This window comes from Pagrus major, chromosome 2, assembly GCF_040436345.1.
Source record: "Pagrus major chromosome 2, Pma_NU_1.0".
Lineage (NCBI taxonomy): Eukaryota > Metazoa > Chordata > Actinopteri > Spariformes > Sparidae > Pagrus > Pagrus major.
In genome coordinates this window covers 15,884,221-15,899,660 of record NC_133216.1, presented here as the reverse complement: position 1 = coordinate 15,899,660, position 15,440 = coordinate 15,884,221, and the positions used below count along the sequence as shown (strand labels likewise).

The following is a 15,440-nucleotide window of genomic DNA, read 5'->3' as shown; positions in this document are numbered from 1 at the left end:
TGTGCACTCATGGTCACCATGAAGCTTGACAAAGCTTGAGTGGTTTTGCCAAAAACAGAATGAGATAAGTGTTAGAGTCCACATACCAAAGGTGCCTTTGTGTACAAATAGTGACAAAAAGGAGGTGAGTTATTTTCTGGTTGTATTTGCACTTCATCATTTGTAGCAAAGTATTTGCCAAAAAGGAGAGGTGAGCTATTATGCTGTCGTTTTTTTCCATTCCTTCAGTGTGTTATAAAGATTCTTGTGCATGTAAAAGATCTTTCCAACAGAAGCTCCTCTCTCCCACAGAAAACACTGCTCCAGAAACGCCTCGTCAGTAGTCCCGCCTTTAATTCTGTGACTTTGTGACATCACACCAGTCACCATGTCACACATTTCCATAATTTTGGCTAGTTTGGCAGGTAAAAATTGATGTAGCACAGCTGCTCTGTTCTTCTTAGCTGTGCTGGCTCAGGTGTGTGTGAGCTGACCAATCAGAGCAGACTGGGTGTTCAGGAGGGTGGCCCTTAAAGAGACAGGAGCTAAACAAAGAGTGTTTCAGACAGAGGGGGGAGTACAGGTCTGCAGCACTGGACAGTATGAGGAAACTGATGTGTTTTTTGAGTACTAATGCATTTAAACCTATTTTAGGAGAAACCAAAAATAAAATGATGAGCCTGAAAAGGAGGATAATATGTCTCCTTTAAGTGAGGGTTCATCTGCTTTCACACTATTCGATTTTAACGCCTTCAGGCACATTTAACTGATACTTCAACTTGACTCAGAGAATTTGGGAAGTGTAACCATCCTAGACACACACACACACACACACACATATATGTATAAATTTATTCAAGGGTATCACATCGCGTTGAAAAGTGGTGGGGACAAAAGGGCTAAAAACGGTCTTCAACATGTGCTATTTTAGTCAATGCAATGGGGCGATCACATGAGGTCCAAGTAGATAATTACAGTGCGGTGTGATGGTGCATCACAAGGCCATAGCCAGCTATAAAAATATCACAACAATTGACAATATGAAATTGCTCAGCATAAAGCACACAACAATGTTGCCTGCAAAACTAACAGTCATCCATATAGATCACCTCCACAGCTGGAACACCATGTCAATCAGACAATGCCAACATCTCGATCAAGCATAAGGTGTAAAAGTCTATACTGTGTGTGAGAACATGTATTTAACTGGAGCAGGGAATTGATCACTTCTAGTCATTTAGCCATGATCATTTTTTGAGTGAAAATTCCCAATTCTTGCAATTAAACAAAAATTGCACTCTCAGCAGGTACTGGTTTTGTTAACATTTCTTCATGCAAACTATTTTTTAGGAATATTTTTTAACAAATTATGCTTCTAAAAAGTGATGGGGACAATACTGGCAATGTCAATGAGTAGTGGGAACAAGTCCACAGTGCCCCCAGTGTAAATGACACCTAGGATTTTAGTGACGCAGGGTATTCGTTATTTTAGTTTGATGTTAAGTGTGCTGTTTTCTAGCCATCTGGAGTCTGAACTCCTATCTGTTGCAGTTCTTCTGGTATCTAAGCCACGGTCGAACAATAGATTATAATTTGCACAAACCCCGAATGATTTAAAAAATAAATGAATCATTCTACAAACAAGGGGGACAGAATCCCACCTCACATCATCTTCTGGTTTCAACATAGTTTTACCTTTGCCGTTAAAGAATCTTTTCCTGTTGATCATCATTCTGACTCAATGATGTAATGCTGTTTATAGGCACTGTATATTTCACTGGTAATTCACTAGTAAATTCATTGTTGACTGGCTAAGTGGTTGTTTTGATATAATAATTTCCTGTTGCTTGTCACCATGTAGCAAATTGCCAATTACACTGACAAGAGGCTCTTGATGTACTTGAGCAGTAAACTGTTATGAAATCAGGCTACACAGGTTCCATTGTGTTACTTTATTCAGATCAAGATACAGTAGTACAGCATCCCAATTGTGAAGAGAATTCAAAATAAAAATAAAAGCACAGTCTTCTTGATACAGGACAATCAACAATCAAGGTTCATTCAAGAGAACAAAATGAGAGGGGAGGGCGGAGGAGAAGGGAACAGCGAGAGTAGTTGAGGGTAAGACAAAAGTTTCTTTTATCAACACAGACGATACATTTATTCAACCCGCCCATAACCGCCCCAGCTCCCACCCCATAATAAAACATTATGCAGCCTTACGTACACATGCTCCGTGTCCCCCCCCCACCCCACTTTCTTTGAAAGCATGCACTTGTTCTCAATCGTGTAGAGATTTGTAAGCAGTGAATCGTTGGGTGGTGCTTCATGTTCGCTGACATTATGCTTTTAAATCTCATGTACAGTGGAGGACTTAGCATGGATTGAGGGAAAACTGGGTGGCTATAGGACATGGTTTAGCCCTGACAGCTGTCGTCAATTTTATTTTAACATCCGAGTAACGTCCGAGGAATAAAGTGTCCCTTACAAAAAAAAGAACAATGTCTCTTTACAGAACAGGACAGGTGAAAACTGTTTACCCAGGCATACTAAAAGAAAACACCACTGCTTTTCAAAGTCATTGGCACAAAGATTAAGAGCAATGCCGAGAACATATTGCAGAAAAATCACAACTGACTAAAACTTCCCACCCTAGCACATCAACAAAATCACTGAGGATTTGGAGGAGGGTTAATTATGAGCAACACTTTACGACCGAGCTGGTCCCTGTTACAGTGGGCCGAGGTAATTCATTTGTTAGACCAATTCAATCTGTGTTGCTGCAGAGAACAAACAGTGCAGAAGGACAGGGGAGTCTGGTGGATTGGATGCTATTTGAGATTGATTAGTACATGCAATCATTTAGAGTGTTGGTCAGATTACATGCAGTAATGGACACCCTGTTATTTCTTTGTCAGAGTTTGTACAGAACGATCCCGTATAGCATTTAGGTGACGCAGCAGCTTTGGTCTGGTGGGAATAAAAGTCTGAACAGACTTTTCAATCACTTCTCTGGAGAGCCACATCGGAGTCTCCAGGAAGAGAGAGCTATTCAAGATAAAATAATCAGCTTGTTGAACCATCTGCTGCTCAAAGTTTGCGTGTAGCTTCGGGAAGAAAGTACAGCGGCACAGAGAGCTAGCGTGGTCCTAGGTAGTGGACAGACATGGTATGCTGCAAAGACTGGCTAAAGCGCAACAGAGGCCGAGGATGTTATAAGGGAGGAATGTGAGAGGGATTCTGGTTAGCGATGCCTAGCTAGTACAGTAGCACATTAGTTAGCATGCACCACTTAATGCAAATTTATCACACTTTGCCTTTTTAAAGCACCCATTTACAGCAAAGAGGAGGTTAAAGAAGAAGTCTGTGCTATGCCTGGACATGGCCTACCATTGGACAGTAAACAAAAGGAAAAAAGAAAACAGATAAAACAATTGTTAACAGCTTTCTCTATACATTAACCAGTTGTTCCTGCACATCAATAAATATCTTGTAAAAGTGTTTGCGTTGTTGTTTCGGGTGGTTGCCTGGTTTAGCCATGTTGGGTTGGTTTTATGCTAGGGCCAGAACTGTAAAAAGAAGAAAACAAGAACACAACTTGTTAATGCACAGGTTTCTAACATGTTAAATACGATTCATGTCATTTAGTGTTTGTACACAATGATAGAAAATGGAAAATCTTACCACTGATAGCCTCCTGGGCAAAGTACTTGACGTCCATGTCTGTGTCTGTGGACAGCTTCTCCAGCACTGGCTTCACCTCTGTTTGAAGGGCACTTAGGGACAAAGAGAGATGATGAGGATTATTAAACAAATCATCAATGCTTGTTCATATTTTTTTTGCATAATTTAGAGAGAAAACATTCAATACTGATATTACAGAGACAACATACTTGCTGTCAAGGACGGGGCCGATCTTCTGAAGGGACTTGGCCACATTGAAGCGAACGTTGGCCACCTGGTCATTGGACATCTTGAGGACCACTGGTAGCATCTGCTTTGTGGTGATGTCCTGGCCACATGCCTCTGACAAAGCCTGTGACACATCATATGGGTGTTCAGTAATGATGACAACAGAACAGTTACAGATACAAATACACAACGAATATGTTTTAAAAAAGGAACCAATATAGTTTTAGACAGAAATTGATAAGTAGTACAGAAAAAGACATAACTCCAAGGACCTAAACGTGGGAGCTTATGATGTCGACTCACATTGATGCAGAACAGTGTGGTCATCCTGTGGAGGTAATTGGGGTCGTTGGCCATGCCCAGCACTTTGGGCACGATGGTGTTCTGAGCCCACTCAGCTCCAAACTTCTCCACCAGCTTCATCAGGTTACAGGTGGCTGCCTCACGGATGGCATACACTAGAAAAATTACAGTGACAAAATCTGGTTGAACAGCGTGCTCCAGTTTAGTCTCTTTTCAGGTCTATATGGCAGAGAGGAGATTTTGAGGCTCAGGTTGATGCTAAATGTAGCCTACGTTCCCAATCAATCAATCTATAATTTGGTCATCCTGACACCTATTACATGTGTCTTTCTTGGAAGAAGAATCCCTCCTCTGTTGCTCTTCCTTACCCCTCGATTCACCTGGGCATGTCTCTTACCATGCGTATGCGACACTTTTGTTACATCCTCCACGAGACTTCATATCCCAGTGGGACGTTTCAGAAACTGACCTTCATGCCTGCCTCATGTTGTTTACTTGCTCAGATTGTTTTTATTTTGTCATTTCTCCTTGATTTTTGTGTATCTACTGTGGTTGAGTAGGCTACGTAGTTAAATCAATTTGTTATTTGTCTGTTTTCGATGTGTTTATTGTTATTTCCTGTGCTGTAGATTCCGAATCAGCACACAGTGTTTTATTTTGAAAAATAACCTGATGCACTACGCCGTTTTGCTGTCCGACTTCCTGTCTGGCTCGAGCTGTTCTGTGTAGACTAAAGCGGCCGCAGTCTGCTTCTGTCAAAAATAGACTCTGCGCATATTCTCCAGAGCAGAGCGGAGAGCCGCTTCTGGCACACTTCTGAAACGTGCCATGGCGAAGTCGGTAGAAACACAAGCACTGTCTAGAACGGCCATAACGCTACCGAGATGGGCCCAGTGGAAACCGGGGGTTGGGTTTCTTCCATTTATTCCCCCCATTAAAAGGTTGTTAAGACACTTAAGGCAAATTTGTAATAAAAGATAATCCTTTAGTAATCCCTAAGCGAGGAAGCAAGCAAGCAGCAAAGGGGATAGCGCAATAGCAAGAAGCATCAGCAAAAAATTAGGAAAATAAGTTAACAGACTTATTGATGTCTTACAAAGTCTACATAGTTTGGTTACTAAAGTTATTGTGAGAGATTTCCAAGTATCAGTATGATAAAACACCAGATATCAGGGTATTGGTCTGTCATGTGAAATGTTAAAATGATACAAAAGATCTTTGTAAGAGTTGGAAAGGGAAAGATTCTGTGCCGATTTCTGTAGTCCTGTCTTTCTTTGAAGGGCTTACGTAAGGGTGGCACAGCCCTAACCCCAGCCACACACACACACACACACACACATTGACACACACATGTAGGGAAACTCACACCAGCAGCATTCCAATGATGTAACCCAGCTGGCCCTTTGTCCTCAATAGCAAGCGTGTGTCTCTAATTGGAAAGCTCGATGTGAAGACAACATTACATACTCTGAGTGAAAACTTTATGTAAAAGGCAGTGTTCTAGGTTATAAAACGAAGCAGGGTGTGTTGTGCAGCTCTTTGGGTGCACAACTCTTACATCATTTGATTACATGTGATTGTCTCACAGAGCAGTTTAAACTTCTGGGTAGAGAGATGAGCCCAGGGCAAACCCGCTCAGATAAAACTAATATTTTTAACTTCATTAAGTATATAAATCTACAGCATGAATTGCAGGCCACGGCCTACAACAAGACGCAGGTTAAGTATACATACAGAAAATATGAGTGTAACAGAATAGCTTAGCTGTCTCATGGTGACACATTCTCATTAACTTGTCAAAACCTTTGTACTACAGCATGTACTTGTCTTTCATAATGCCCATTTCCTGCTCACAGCTAGTGTTCAGTACATGGAGTTAGAAGGCTGTGAATAAGAGGACTTTTCTCTCCATTAGCCTGAACATCAGATCTATTCAACTGGCAGCTTGTGGACCCAATGCGGCCCTTTAATAACCTAATTATGAGAATCAAACAACCTTCTTTTAGAAAAAGATGCATTGTTTTTTCCGATTGATTTTCATTGAAATTCCTTGCTTTGCAGGTCAGACATTGGGAATGTAAAACTTGGCCCTTTTGCACTTCACATTTTTCAAATCTAGCCCTTCTTAAAAAAGTAGTTGGACAGGCCAGCTGTCCATGATGGCAGGGAGCTGGAGATTGCCACATAATTCCCACACTTTAGCCCCCAATTTTCTTTCTCCCATCATCTGTACACATCAGTCCATTCCCTTCAACCACATGCTCTCTTTGTGCTGGTAATAATACAGTATCAGAGTGGTGAGACAAGACCTGTCTGGCTCAGGTGAGTAAGAGCAGAGATGCTGCGAGATATGGAAAACCAAAGTCGTATACAACAGTACTGACAACTAATGCAACCTTGCTGAAGATTGTAATGGACATAGAGCAAGTGTAGCAGGAGTTGTATAAGAGGTTGTTCAAAAAGACAATTGGGGATCCTTCGGCAGGATGTTTGTTTGGAAATTGAGTGATTTTACGGTGTTGTAAGAACATGAACAAAGCTAGACAACAAGGACAGTATTTTGAACTAAATCAGTGTTCATAGAATAATTTTGGCAAGAATATCAGCAAATGTAAGCATCTCTGTTTATGCAACAACCTGACATGACACATGCGTTTTAAGAGTTCAATTTGTTAACATCTCTCATAGCTCCTTGAAAAACTTTATCCAATAAGAGATCCTTACCGTGGTCAATAAGCCAGGCCATACAAAGGGTGTTGAGTTTCTCGTCAAAGAATTCCACTCCCTGAGAAAATATGAACACAGTGTAATTAGAGCACTTTCCTGGATGTCTACAGTCATGCCTGATTAATGGTTTGTCTGCACATTTCTAATATATCTGGTCTTTTGCATGGTACTAATTAGAAAGACCTTTACAACATATTTTATATGGGTTTCAGCTGTGTTCCTAGACTCCATGACTCACCAGCTGTCCTGCCAACAGGGGCATGTACTCTATGATGGCGAGGCGGACCCTCCACTTTGCGTCCTCTGCCAGCTCCACAATGGCCGGCAGGAGTGACTGGGAGAGCTGACGGATGCCAATCACCTCGTTCACACAGTCTAGGTTGGAGATGATGTTCAGACGCACCTCGGGGCACTGGGACAGAGAATTTATTAAGATGGACAAGTTCAGCTTATGGCTGCATGTTGCCTTCATCACAACAAAGTCTTCACATATAAGAAAGATCATTTATCACATAAACCTCAATGTTTAAAGTAATCAACCTTTGTTTAGCTTTATATTTAATAACTAAAACACCGATTTTTACTCTCTCCAAAGGAAATAATTCTTGGCTGTGGCCATGCCAAGCCACTTCAGTCACTCCAAACAAGATAGACTTACAAGTAAGTTTGATCCAGAATTGTTATAACCCTTAGCCTTAAATGGAGATCTGCTTTAGTTCTGATTTGGACAGGATATTAACAAATAGAACAGCTAATCACAACTTTCCATCCACATATTGCATATATCATACTGCACAATGACTCGACACTCTGAGTCAGGTTTGTTAACTAAATGGGAACATAGTAGCAGTGACAATCAGAAACAACTCAGCTATTAAATTAATGCATATCTGCAGAATGTTCTCCGTTTTGCTCCATTTTAAACTGTCCTCAGATAGATGCACCTTGAATTATTGAAATTAGCAAGTCAAAGCTGTCAGTTTGGACTGTAATCTAATTAGACACTCTTGGTCTTGTGTTTGTGCTGCTAGGAAATGGGGCCATCTTTAAATAGGACTAAGGAAAGCAGTGGAAGAACTGACAGCCTCAAGCCGTCCAAAACATTTATATACCTTTGTGTCTAACCTGCCAAAACTCATGTTCTGATCTTAAGATGCAAATTAATGTAATGGAAATCAAATGTATTCGTTGTTCCAGACGAACCTGTTACGTTACAGGAAGATTGTGCAATGATATAAGCTAAAAATTCAGCCCACTGTAACTTTAAGTAGACACGCTGCTCTACAATTTGTTGCTGGAGCAGCTCCAGAAACAAATAAATTCAAAAAGTACCTCCAATACCAGCCACACAAAAATAACTGAAATGAAAAGCCGACAGACTGATGAAAGGTTGTGTCCAATTGCATTATAAAACTATCCTCTGTGCTACGTGTGCAGCTGGAACTGTGGCCTTGCTCAACCTACTTTAACCAGTAAACACCTACAATTACTACACTACATACAATCAAAATGTATCAAGCAATAACTGAGTTACGTGCAGTGTCCAGCTTTTCATTATGCTTCCCTCTAGACACAGCAATTCAGTCTTCTAATTGTAAGGTCTCAGTCCGGCTGCCAACTGCGTGAATCATCCTCCTACCCAGCCAGGTAAATCTGGTGGCTGCGACTAAGTGGCTTTGACCTGACCAAGAAGTTGGTCAAACTCAGATGCCTCACAGGACACTTTTGCTGTGAATGTTACCAAACTAAGTGCTGCCTTAAGGATTTTCAAAGCCAGCTGTGCCACACACACACACACACACACACACACATATATACATATATATATAAAAAATTGTGGCTCAGGATTACGAGTCCACATTTCCTTTACCTCGTCCTTGAGCTGAGCCAGGAAGAGAGGCAGCAAGTGCTCTATTGTGTTGTCCTTGCCCAGGATGGTTGAAAGGCCCATAATGACCGAGGCCAGGGCTGACTTCACATGCTGGTTGGTGTCTGAAACAAGTTCCTGGAGACAGAGAGATCAGCACAAACAAATCGTTAAGACAGAAAGTACGTAAACAAACATCAAGACTACTGCTATGGGCCATATTCACTACACACAAGTCGATTATAGCCTCCCTCTCTGTAAATACACAGCAAAACGGAGTTAATACCAGTGCAGACAACAGTCACTGCAGTTAACTACCGACGGTGGAGTGACTTAAGTATGATGTAGACATAAAACAGAAAAGGTATGGTATAAACAAGGGGCACAGAAATTGCATATTTGATTATATCAAACCAAATTCACATGGAAGTTTATGGTAGAAATTCTAAATACAGAAAAATGTAAGCACAAAGTGATCAGCACAATGTAACGGGACCTTTGTTCTGAGCTATTGTCATATGACGCTTTTACAGCTTTGTGAGGTTGTGTCAGGTTGTTGCTACCTGTATAGCTTTGTCCCACTGTTGATATGTTGATAGGATAAGCAGAATTATTATTTATGACACTGATCTGTGTCTTTTACAAACAATTGTCCATAGATCCAGGAATTGTTCTGCCTCTATCATTAGTGAATGATAACAAGAATCATCTGGCTATGATATAAGAATTTTTAATCAGCTGCACTACGACTGAACTAAATGTTGAATAAAAATACAACAGTGCCATCTGCTGTTCACAATCAGACTAACACTGGCAGACAGACACAATGTCCTATCTTTTATAACCGCCCCACAGACATGCCCCCTTAATAGCCGTTGACGGTTAGGGTTATGTAAACGGTTGTTGTCTGACCATATCTCCTTTTTTAAGTGTGTGTATGTGAATGTGCTTGAATGGGTTTTATTGTTTACTCCCGTCAAGAGCACCAAAGCAAACACACAATCACCAATCTACAGCAGTGGAAATATTTATATTCCTGAAAATTCAGCAATCTGCCGTTTCATCCAAGATCTTTTTATGGGATTTTTGTTACAGCCTAGTTTTTATTTTCATAGTTTTTGCCAGTTTTGATGTTTTATTCAACTGCTAAAATCTGGATTGATCTGGGGAAACAGCTTGTAAACAAACCTCCAGTGAGCACAGTTGGAAAAGAAAACTGAGGCTAGTGTGAAAATGAATCAAAACTGCACGCTGTAAATGTGTGTTCAATTTTATAGAGCAGCTTCCTGGTTAAACTTTAACCTGCTGCACCCATTTATAAATGCTGTTTAGACAGAGTGGTTCATCACATTCAATCAGCAATTGAGTTGTAAACAAAACATTATCATTATCGAAAGGAATAATTGCCACCATTACAAAAATAAGACCCAGGTTGTAAAAGCAAACCAACTTCAATTTAAGCGGAAATCACAACACCACATATCTGCGCTAACGCTTTAGGGAAGACTATAAAAAGATATGCCTTTAGTCCTTTTTCATGCTTAATAACTCATAGCGGATCAAAGTGTTTTTTGTTCAACCGAGAAGCGAGGCACCAAAGAAATATCACAAAGTGGCAGACAGAAAGGTTTATTTTTTACCTTGACGCAGGGCAGAATGTGAGTCATGATGATTTGCTCACGACTGTCCTCAGGGAGGTTCTCACAGAATTCTAATGAAAAGAAGGAAGAGGACAATGTCAATAAAATATGACACGGACTGGACAAGAAGTTCAAACAAGATGTTCAATTAATCCTTTGAGAAAGTCTCTCTCATTAAGGTTTTATTTAATTATGTGTATTCATGTACTAACCTTTGACTTTGTTGGCAGCAGCAGCACGGACCTCAGCTTCACAGTCCTTCAAGAGATTCTGGAAGGCTGGGACCAGGTCGTTCTTGGTGATCTCTGGTCCCACTGCTTTCTGGAGCTGCATTCAAAGAGAAATAAATGTGTGAAAATCCAAATAAACGTATGGGGAAAATATGAAAATAAAAAGAAATTATGGATTTTAAAATAAAAGGAGGTAACCAACGACATATAATAGGTGATTAAACAACTACGATTACCAAGATAATGGGATTTTTTAACCCAATAATTTAACCTACAATTTGTTAGAATTTAGTTAATGCCTCAAAACAATACTGAAAAGTTTGGACAGGGGTGCGTGCATGTCGGTGGTGTCAAATACAAAAAAATATATAGAATTCCTATCTGACCAGAGGTATTTTTTAAATCAAATTTTCAAAGTTTGAGCTGGGAAATTGGCTCAGACAATGACTGCACAGATAAGACTGCTACTAACCCAGTTACGGCTTCACATGCAAAACTCCTGAATGCATAACAGCAGCCTGGTTAGGCCTTCTGAGTACGAGAGACCAAATTAAGGATGCTCTACTCCAACACTAAGTGGGTTACTGTGTCATATAAAAATAATGTAAACTGTCATGATGAGATAGAGGTTCAGCATGCCCACCCAAACCTCTTAATCACTGAGTCAAAATAATGTTTTGTAGCCAACTTCTTCACACAAGCTCCATCTAAAATGCTTGAGTGGAATATGTGGCTGCACGTTTCAATTTTTAGACATTATCGCTGCACCTAAACATCATTAATGTTCCATATTTCTTTTCTTTTTTTTTAATGCAGTGAAAATACCATCATATCACTGGATCCAGTTTAGAGATGGTTAGGGAAATGATTTGCCAAGCAGATCACACGATTACATAAGAATCAATAAGTCAAACTCAGTCAACAACTTCAAAACTGTTGCATGAAAGCTATTAAGATAGTCACCAATTAATTCAAGATTCACATTTGCTTTTGCTGAGTTACAACATTGTGCAGAGCCACCAACTTCACAATGAGGACAAGACTTGTGAGATGCTGCATGCAGTCAAGACCTAACGCAACTCCTATGTGAAAAATCTTTTGCATAGAGGAGATTGTTGCAGGACCATCAATGCATTACATTCCATACATTTTGTACAAAATAAATTCAAATGTCAGTTTTACTTTGGTTTCTCTTAAATTCTACATGGTCACAAAAGCCATTATCTTAATGAAAGGAACACAACAAGTTTAAGTCACAAAAAAGTGAAATTTGCCAAAGATGAAGCACCAGTACACTGGAAATACGTGCTGCAGCATGACTCAAGCTTGAATGGGGCGAATAAAATGGGGCAATACTTCAAGTGCTACAATGGATCCATTTCATTGATCATGAGAATAGGCACCGATTCAAGAATAGGTCAGCTGTCTTTAACAAGAGATTTACACATAAAATCTGAGCTCTGGTCACAGATACATTTGTGTTAAGTTTAAAGAAAACACCACAACCATGTTTTAACAGAATGCATTGACCACCTTTGTAAGAATTTGCATTGTATTGTGTCCTTATCCTGGAAAGAAAAATGTGCACACACTCCCAAAATAATTTCCTCTCTGACTTGGAGCATTTGTGTAACCTGAAATATTAAATCAGGGCATTAAGCCTTGTTTTCAATGAGCAGACATAAACATTGTTTGAGCCAAATAGTTTTTCATGAACTGGAAACTTCAAGGCAGTTTTAAATATGACTTGATTCTCAACTGTCATTTTCTGTCAATTACACAATGTACCAAGATGACAGGGGGAAGAAAATAAGAAATTTTTCTGCTTACCTCAGAGAACTTATCAGCCACCATGTAGCGGACCCTCCAGGATTTGTCTTCTGCAGCCTGGCGCAGGGTTGGCATTACCAGGGTCTCCAGGTCCTCCTGAGGCAGCAGGGTGGCAATGCTGACACAAGCCTCCACTGCAAGCAGTCGCACTGAGTCCTGATGCAGACAGGTACTGGGGATTAGTTTCATAGCCAAATACAATAAAAAGGGACTGCAGAACCCAGAATGCAACAGCAGTTCAAACAAAGAAGAAGGAAGATGATTGCACATACCTGCTCATCAGAGGCCAGAGCAGTGAAGAGGGAAATGATGTCACTTTTTACATAATCCAGCTCCAAGACTTTGGCAAACTCCCCCAGTTTAGATGCAGCAGCTCGACGCACCATAGGAGTGTCATCTGAGCACAGGGTGCGAAAATGCCTAGAGACAATCACACACAGACAGTCTATCAGAGACAAACCTGACTGTGGAACCAAATATGGTTAAAACAATCACCTCAGGTCTGCATTGAATGACATGCCTAAAGTCATGCCATGTCATATATAATGTACAAAACTGCAAAAAAGGATTTAGTAATCATGCGTTTCCCTTACTGGCGGATCTCAGCCTTGACAGTGCTGGAGACACGGGGATAACAGACGCTAAAGAGGCCACAGGCAGATGTGCGAGAGGTGAACCAGTCACCACTGGCCAGCCGCTTGACCAAAGGCTCAAAATGGACCTCCAGGTCAACTGGAGAGTGCTCCTGAGAAATCTTCCGCAGGGACTCCACGGCTTTATCTCTGACTACTGTCTCCTCCACTGTAGCAAGGCTTTCCAGAGGAGGCTGTGTGTCGAGAAGGAATAAGGTCAGATAGGGGTATAGTCAACCATTATGGACATTATAACGACATGTATAACGACATGTATGTTGTTTTCTCAAAGTTTATATGTAAATGTAGAGGGAAATATTAAATAGTTTACACTCTTTATTGACAATGTTACAATATCCCTTAGTAATGTCTATATAAAATAAGGAATAGGCAAGATTTTCACTGTACTTTTTTTTGGCTGGAAAGTCAAGTAATTTCAGAATTTTCCATGTTTAAACATAATGCAGCATGTTTGTTATTTTCAAACCAACAAATCCCCCGAAGAGACCAAACCCAAGAATTCATTCATCCCAAAAAAGAAGTAGCATCTGTGTGGTCACAGCCTGCCCTATAGCTTAATCCTCTGTGCTATCAAACTTTGTTATCAGCCTATAATTAATAAAAACTGTGTCTGTATCCTGAGCTCTATCCTTGCATCATGTACTAGACATTATTTACGATGACATGGTAGTATGCCGTGTTGATAAACATGGATTTCTCAAACGATCTCTTAGGTTGTCGGTTTCTACTTAAAAGCACGTATAGACTTGTCCCTTAATAAGCATATATTTAAATCAGCCCTGCTGTGACTTACCAAGAGACAGTGAACGTATTCTGGCCCTCCCACCAACATAGTGAAATTGCCAAGCTGTTCAGCCAAGGCCAAGAGCACCTCATCTTCATCATAGATGGTGTCTAAGGGATGAAAGAAAGACTTATCAGGGCTGATAATGTAACATCACGACTGGCAGGCATTGCAACAGTTTGGGGTGGTTTAAAGTACAACACATTCACTGTTTATCCATGTGACTTGCCAATAAAACTGAGGTCATAACTGCTGTGTCAAACATCCATTGATTTTAACAGGTGAAATGATCGACTTTACTACCTGTGAGGAAAGGAAGGAGTTCAGTGCGAGTCCTCTCAACACCAAGGGCCAGAGCTATGGTGGACAGCTTCTTGATGCTGTTCAGTCGCAACTGCACACAAAATGGACATACTTTAGTGAGGCGTTCACAATAAAGTGTAAGAACATGTAACAACCAGCGACAATGAGTCACGTTTAGCCTCGGTATAACTCAACCAGTTAGCCCAGGCAGGGTGTATTAGTAACGTTCAAGTATTTTTGTTGATATCTTGGCTACGGGCCGCGTCCTCTTTTTAAGTACCTAGCTAAAAAGTCAAGCAGCATTTCAAATAATGACGAATTAAGATAGCTGAATCGAAATGCTAGCGTCACACTGTTGATGAGGAACACACTGGATAACAACACTGAGCTCTACCTACTGCGGCCTCGAACGCCCTGCTGCTGTGATTGCTAACTTTACCGTCTAGCTAGCATAACGCTGGCCACCAACGCCATGTTAGCGCTAGCGGCTAAATCAATGACCTGGTTAGCTTGCCTTATTTACTTTGATTACCTTTGCATTTCGGTAGGTATGCCGACTGAAAATGACATTAAGCGTCAGTGCAGATTAACAATGAAAGTCGTAAATCGTGAACGCAACCCAGCTAGATTGGCAGGCAGGGTGCGCCCGGCAGAAAATTCCTGAAAGGCCTTAACCGGGGAACGTTAGCACTAGCATGTATGCTAGTTCGCCAGTTGATAATCAGATGTCCCGACAAAACGCGTGAAAATGGCTTCAATTCACCGAACAATATAAATGACGATGGTAGTCGAAGTAAGAGTTACTACCTGAACATCCTCATTTCGCAGTTCATCAATGAGAACGGCGATAGGGTAGAGAGAGTCGTCTCCATCAGCTCCTGCCATTTTGGATTCTGTTTCAGTTACCGAATGGCGCTGTTGTGCTGCACTACGGGGTTTCTGCCAGAGAAGAGCGGCTGCAGGGCCCTCCCTCCTCCGCTGCTGCTGCCTTCAAGACACCAGCACAGCCGCCGAGGAAAAACATCCGACAAAACAAAATGAAATGCTTTATGAAAAACAAAGTTACCTGCAAAATAAATAAATAAATAATATCAATAGTATAATAACTTTACTCTACATGTAAAAGTAGCCAATTCTTTACGAACAGCCTCAGTCCTGAATGAGTATAAAAGGTTTGCCTTCTTGATGTTTGACTAATTAATAAAATTCGAC

General features: G+C 40.7%; 1 protein-coding gene across 1 annotated transcript; it reads right to left on the bottom strand.

Moving 5' to 3' along the window:
- Window positions 1-1,916: 1,916 nt before the first annotated feature.
- Window positions 1,917-15,179, bottom strand: ppp2r1bb (protein phosphatase 2, regulatory subunit A, beta b). Its single transcript, XM_073483297.1, has 15 exons — window positions 15,036-15,179; window positions 14,229-14,319; window positions 13,935-14,035; window positions 13,082-13,314; window positions 12,761-12,908; window positions 12,489-12,644; window positions 10,641-10,755; window positions 10,429-10,499; window positions 8,792-8,926; window positions 7,160-7,333; window positions 6,919-6,979; window positions 4,195-4,349; window positions 3,873-4,015; window positions 3,664-3,755; window positions 1,917-3,548 (listed from the first exon to the last, which is right to left on the bottom strand). Exons 1-15 carry the CDS (start codon window positions 15,111-15,113, stop codon window positions 3,532-3,534), a joined length of 1,770 nt encoding a protein of 589 aa, XP_073339398.1. The 5' UTR covers window positions 15,114-15,179; the 3' UTR covers window positions 1,917-3,531.
- Window positions 15,180-15,440: the final 261 nt, after the last annotated feature.

What these genes read in the sequence shown, in the direction of transcription:
- ppp2r1bb (XM_073483297.1), bottom strand. Translation starts at nt 15,113, where the DNA reads ATGGCAGGAGCTGATGGAGACGACTCTCTCTACCCTATCGCCGTTCTC. An exon ending in TGGCTGATAAGTTCTCTGAG is followed by an intron (nt 10,756 to 12,488) that starts GTAAGCAGAAAA and finishes CTTTGAATGCAG; the next exon opens with CTCCAGAAAGCAGTGGGACC. An exon ending in TGCTGCCAACAAAGTCAAAG is followed by an intron (nt 10,500 to 10,640) that starts GTTAGTACATGA and finishes TCTTTTCATTAG; the next exon opens with AATTCTGTGAGAACCTCCCT.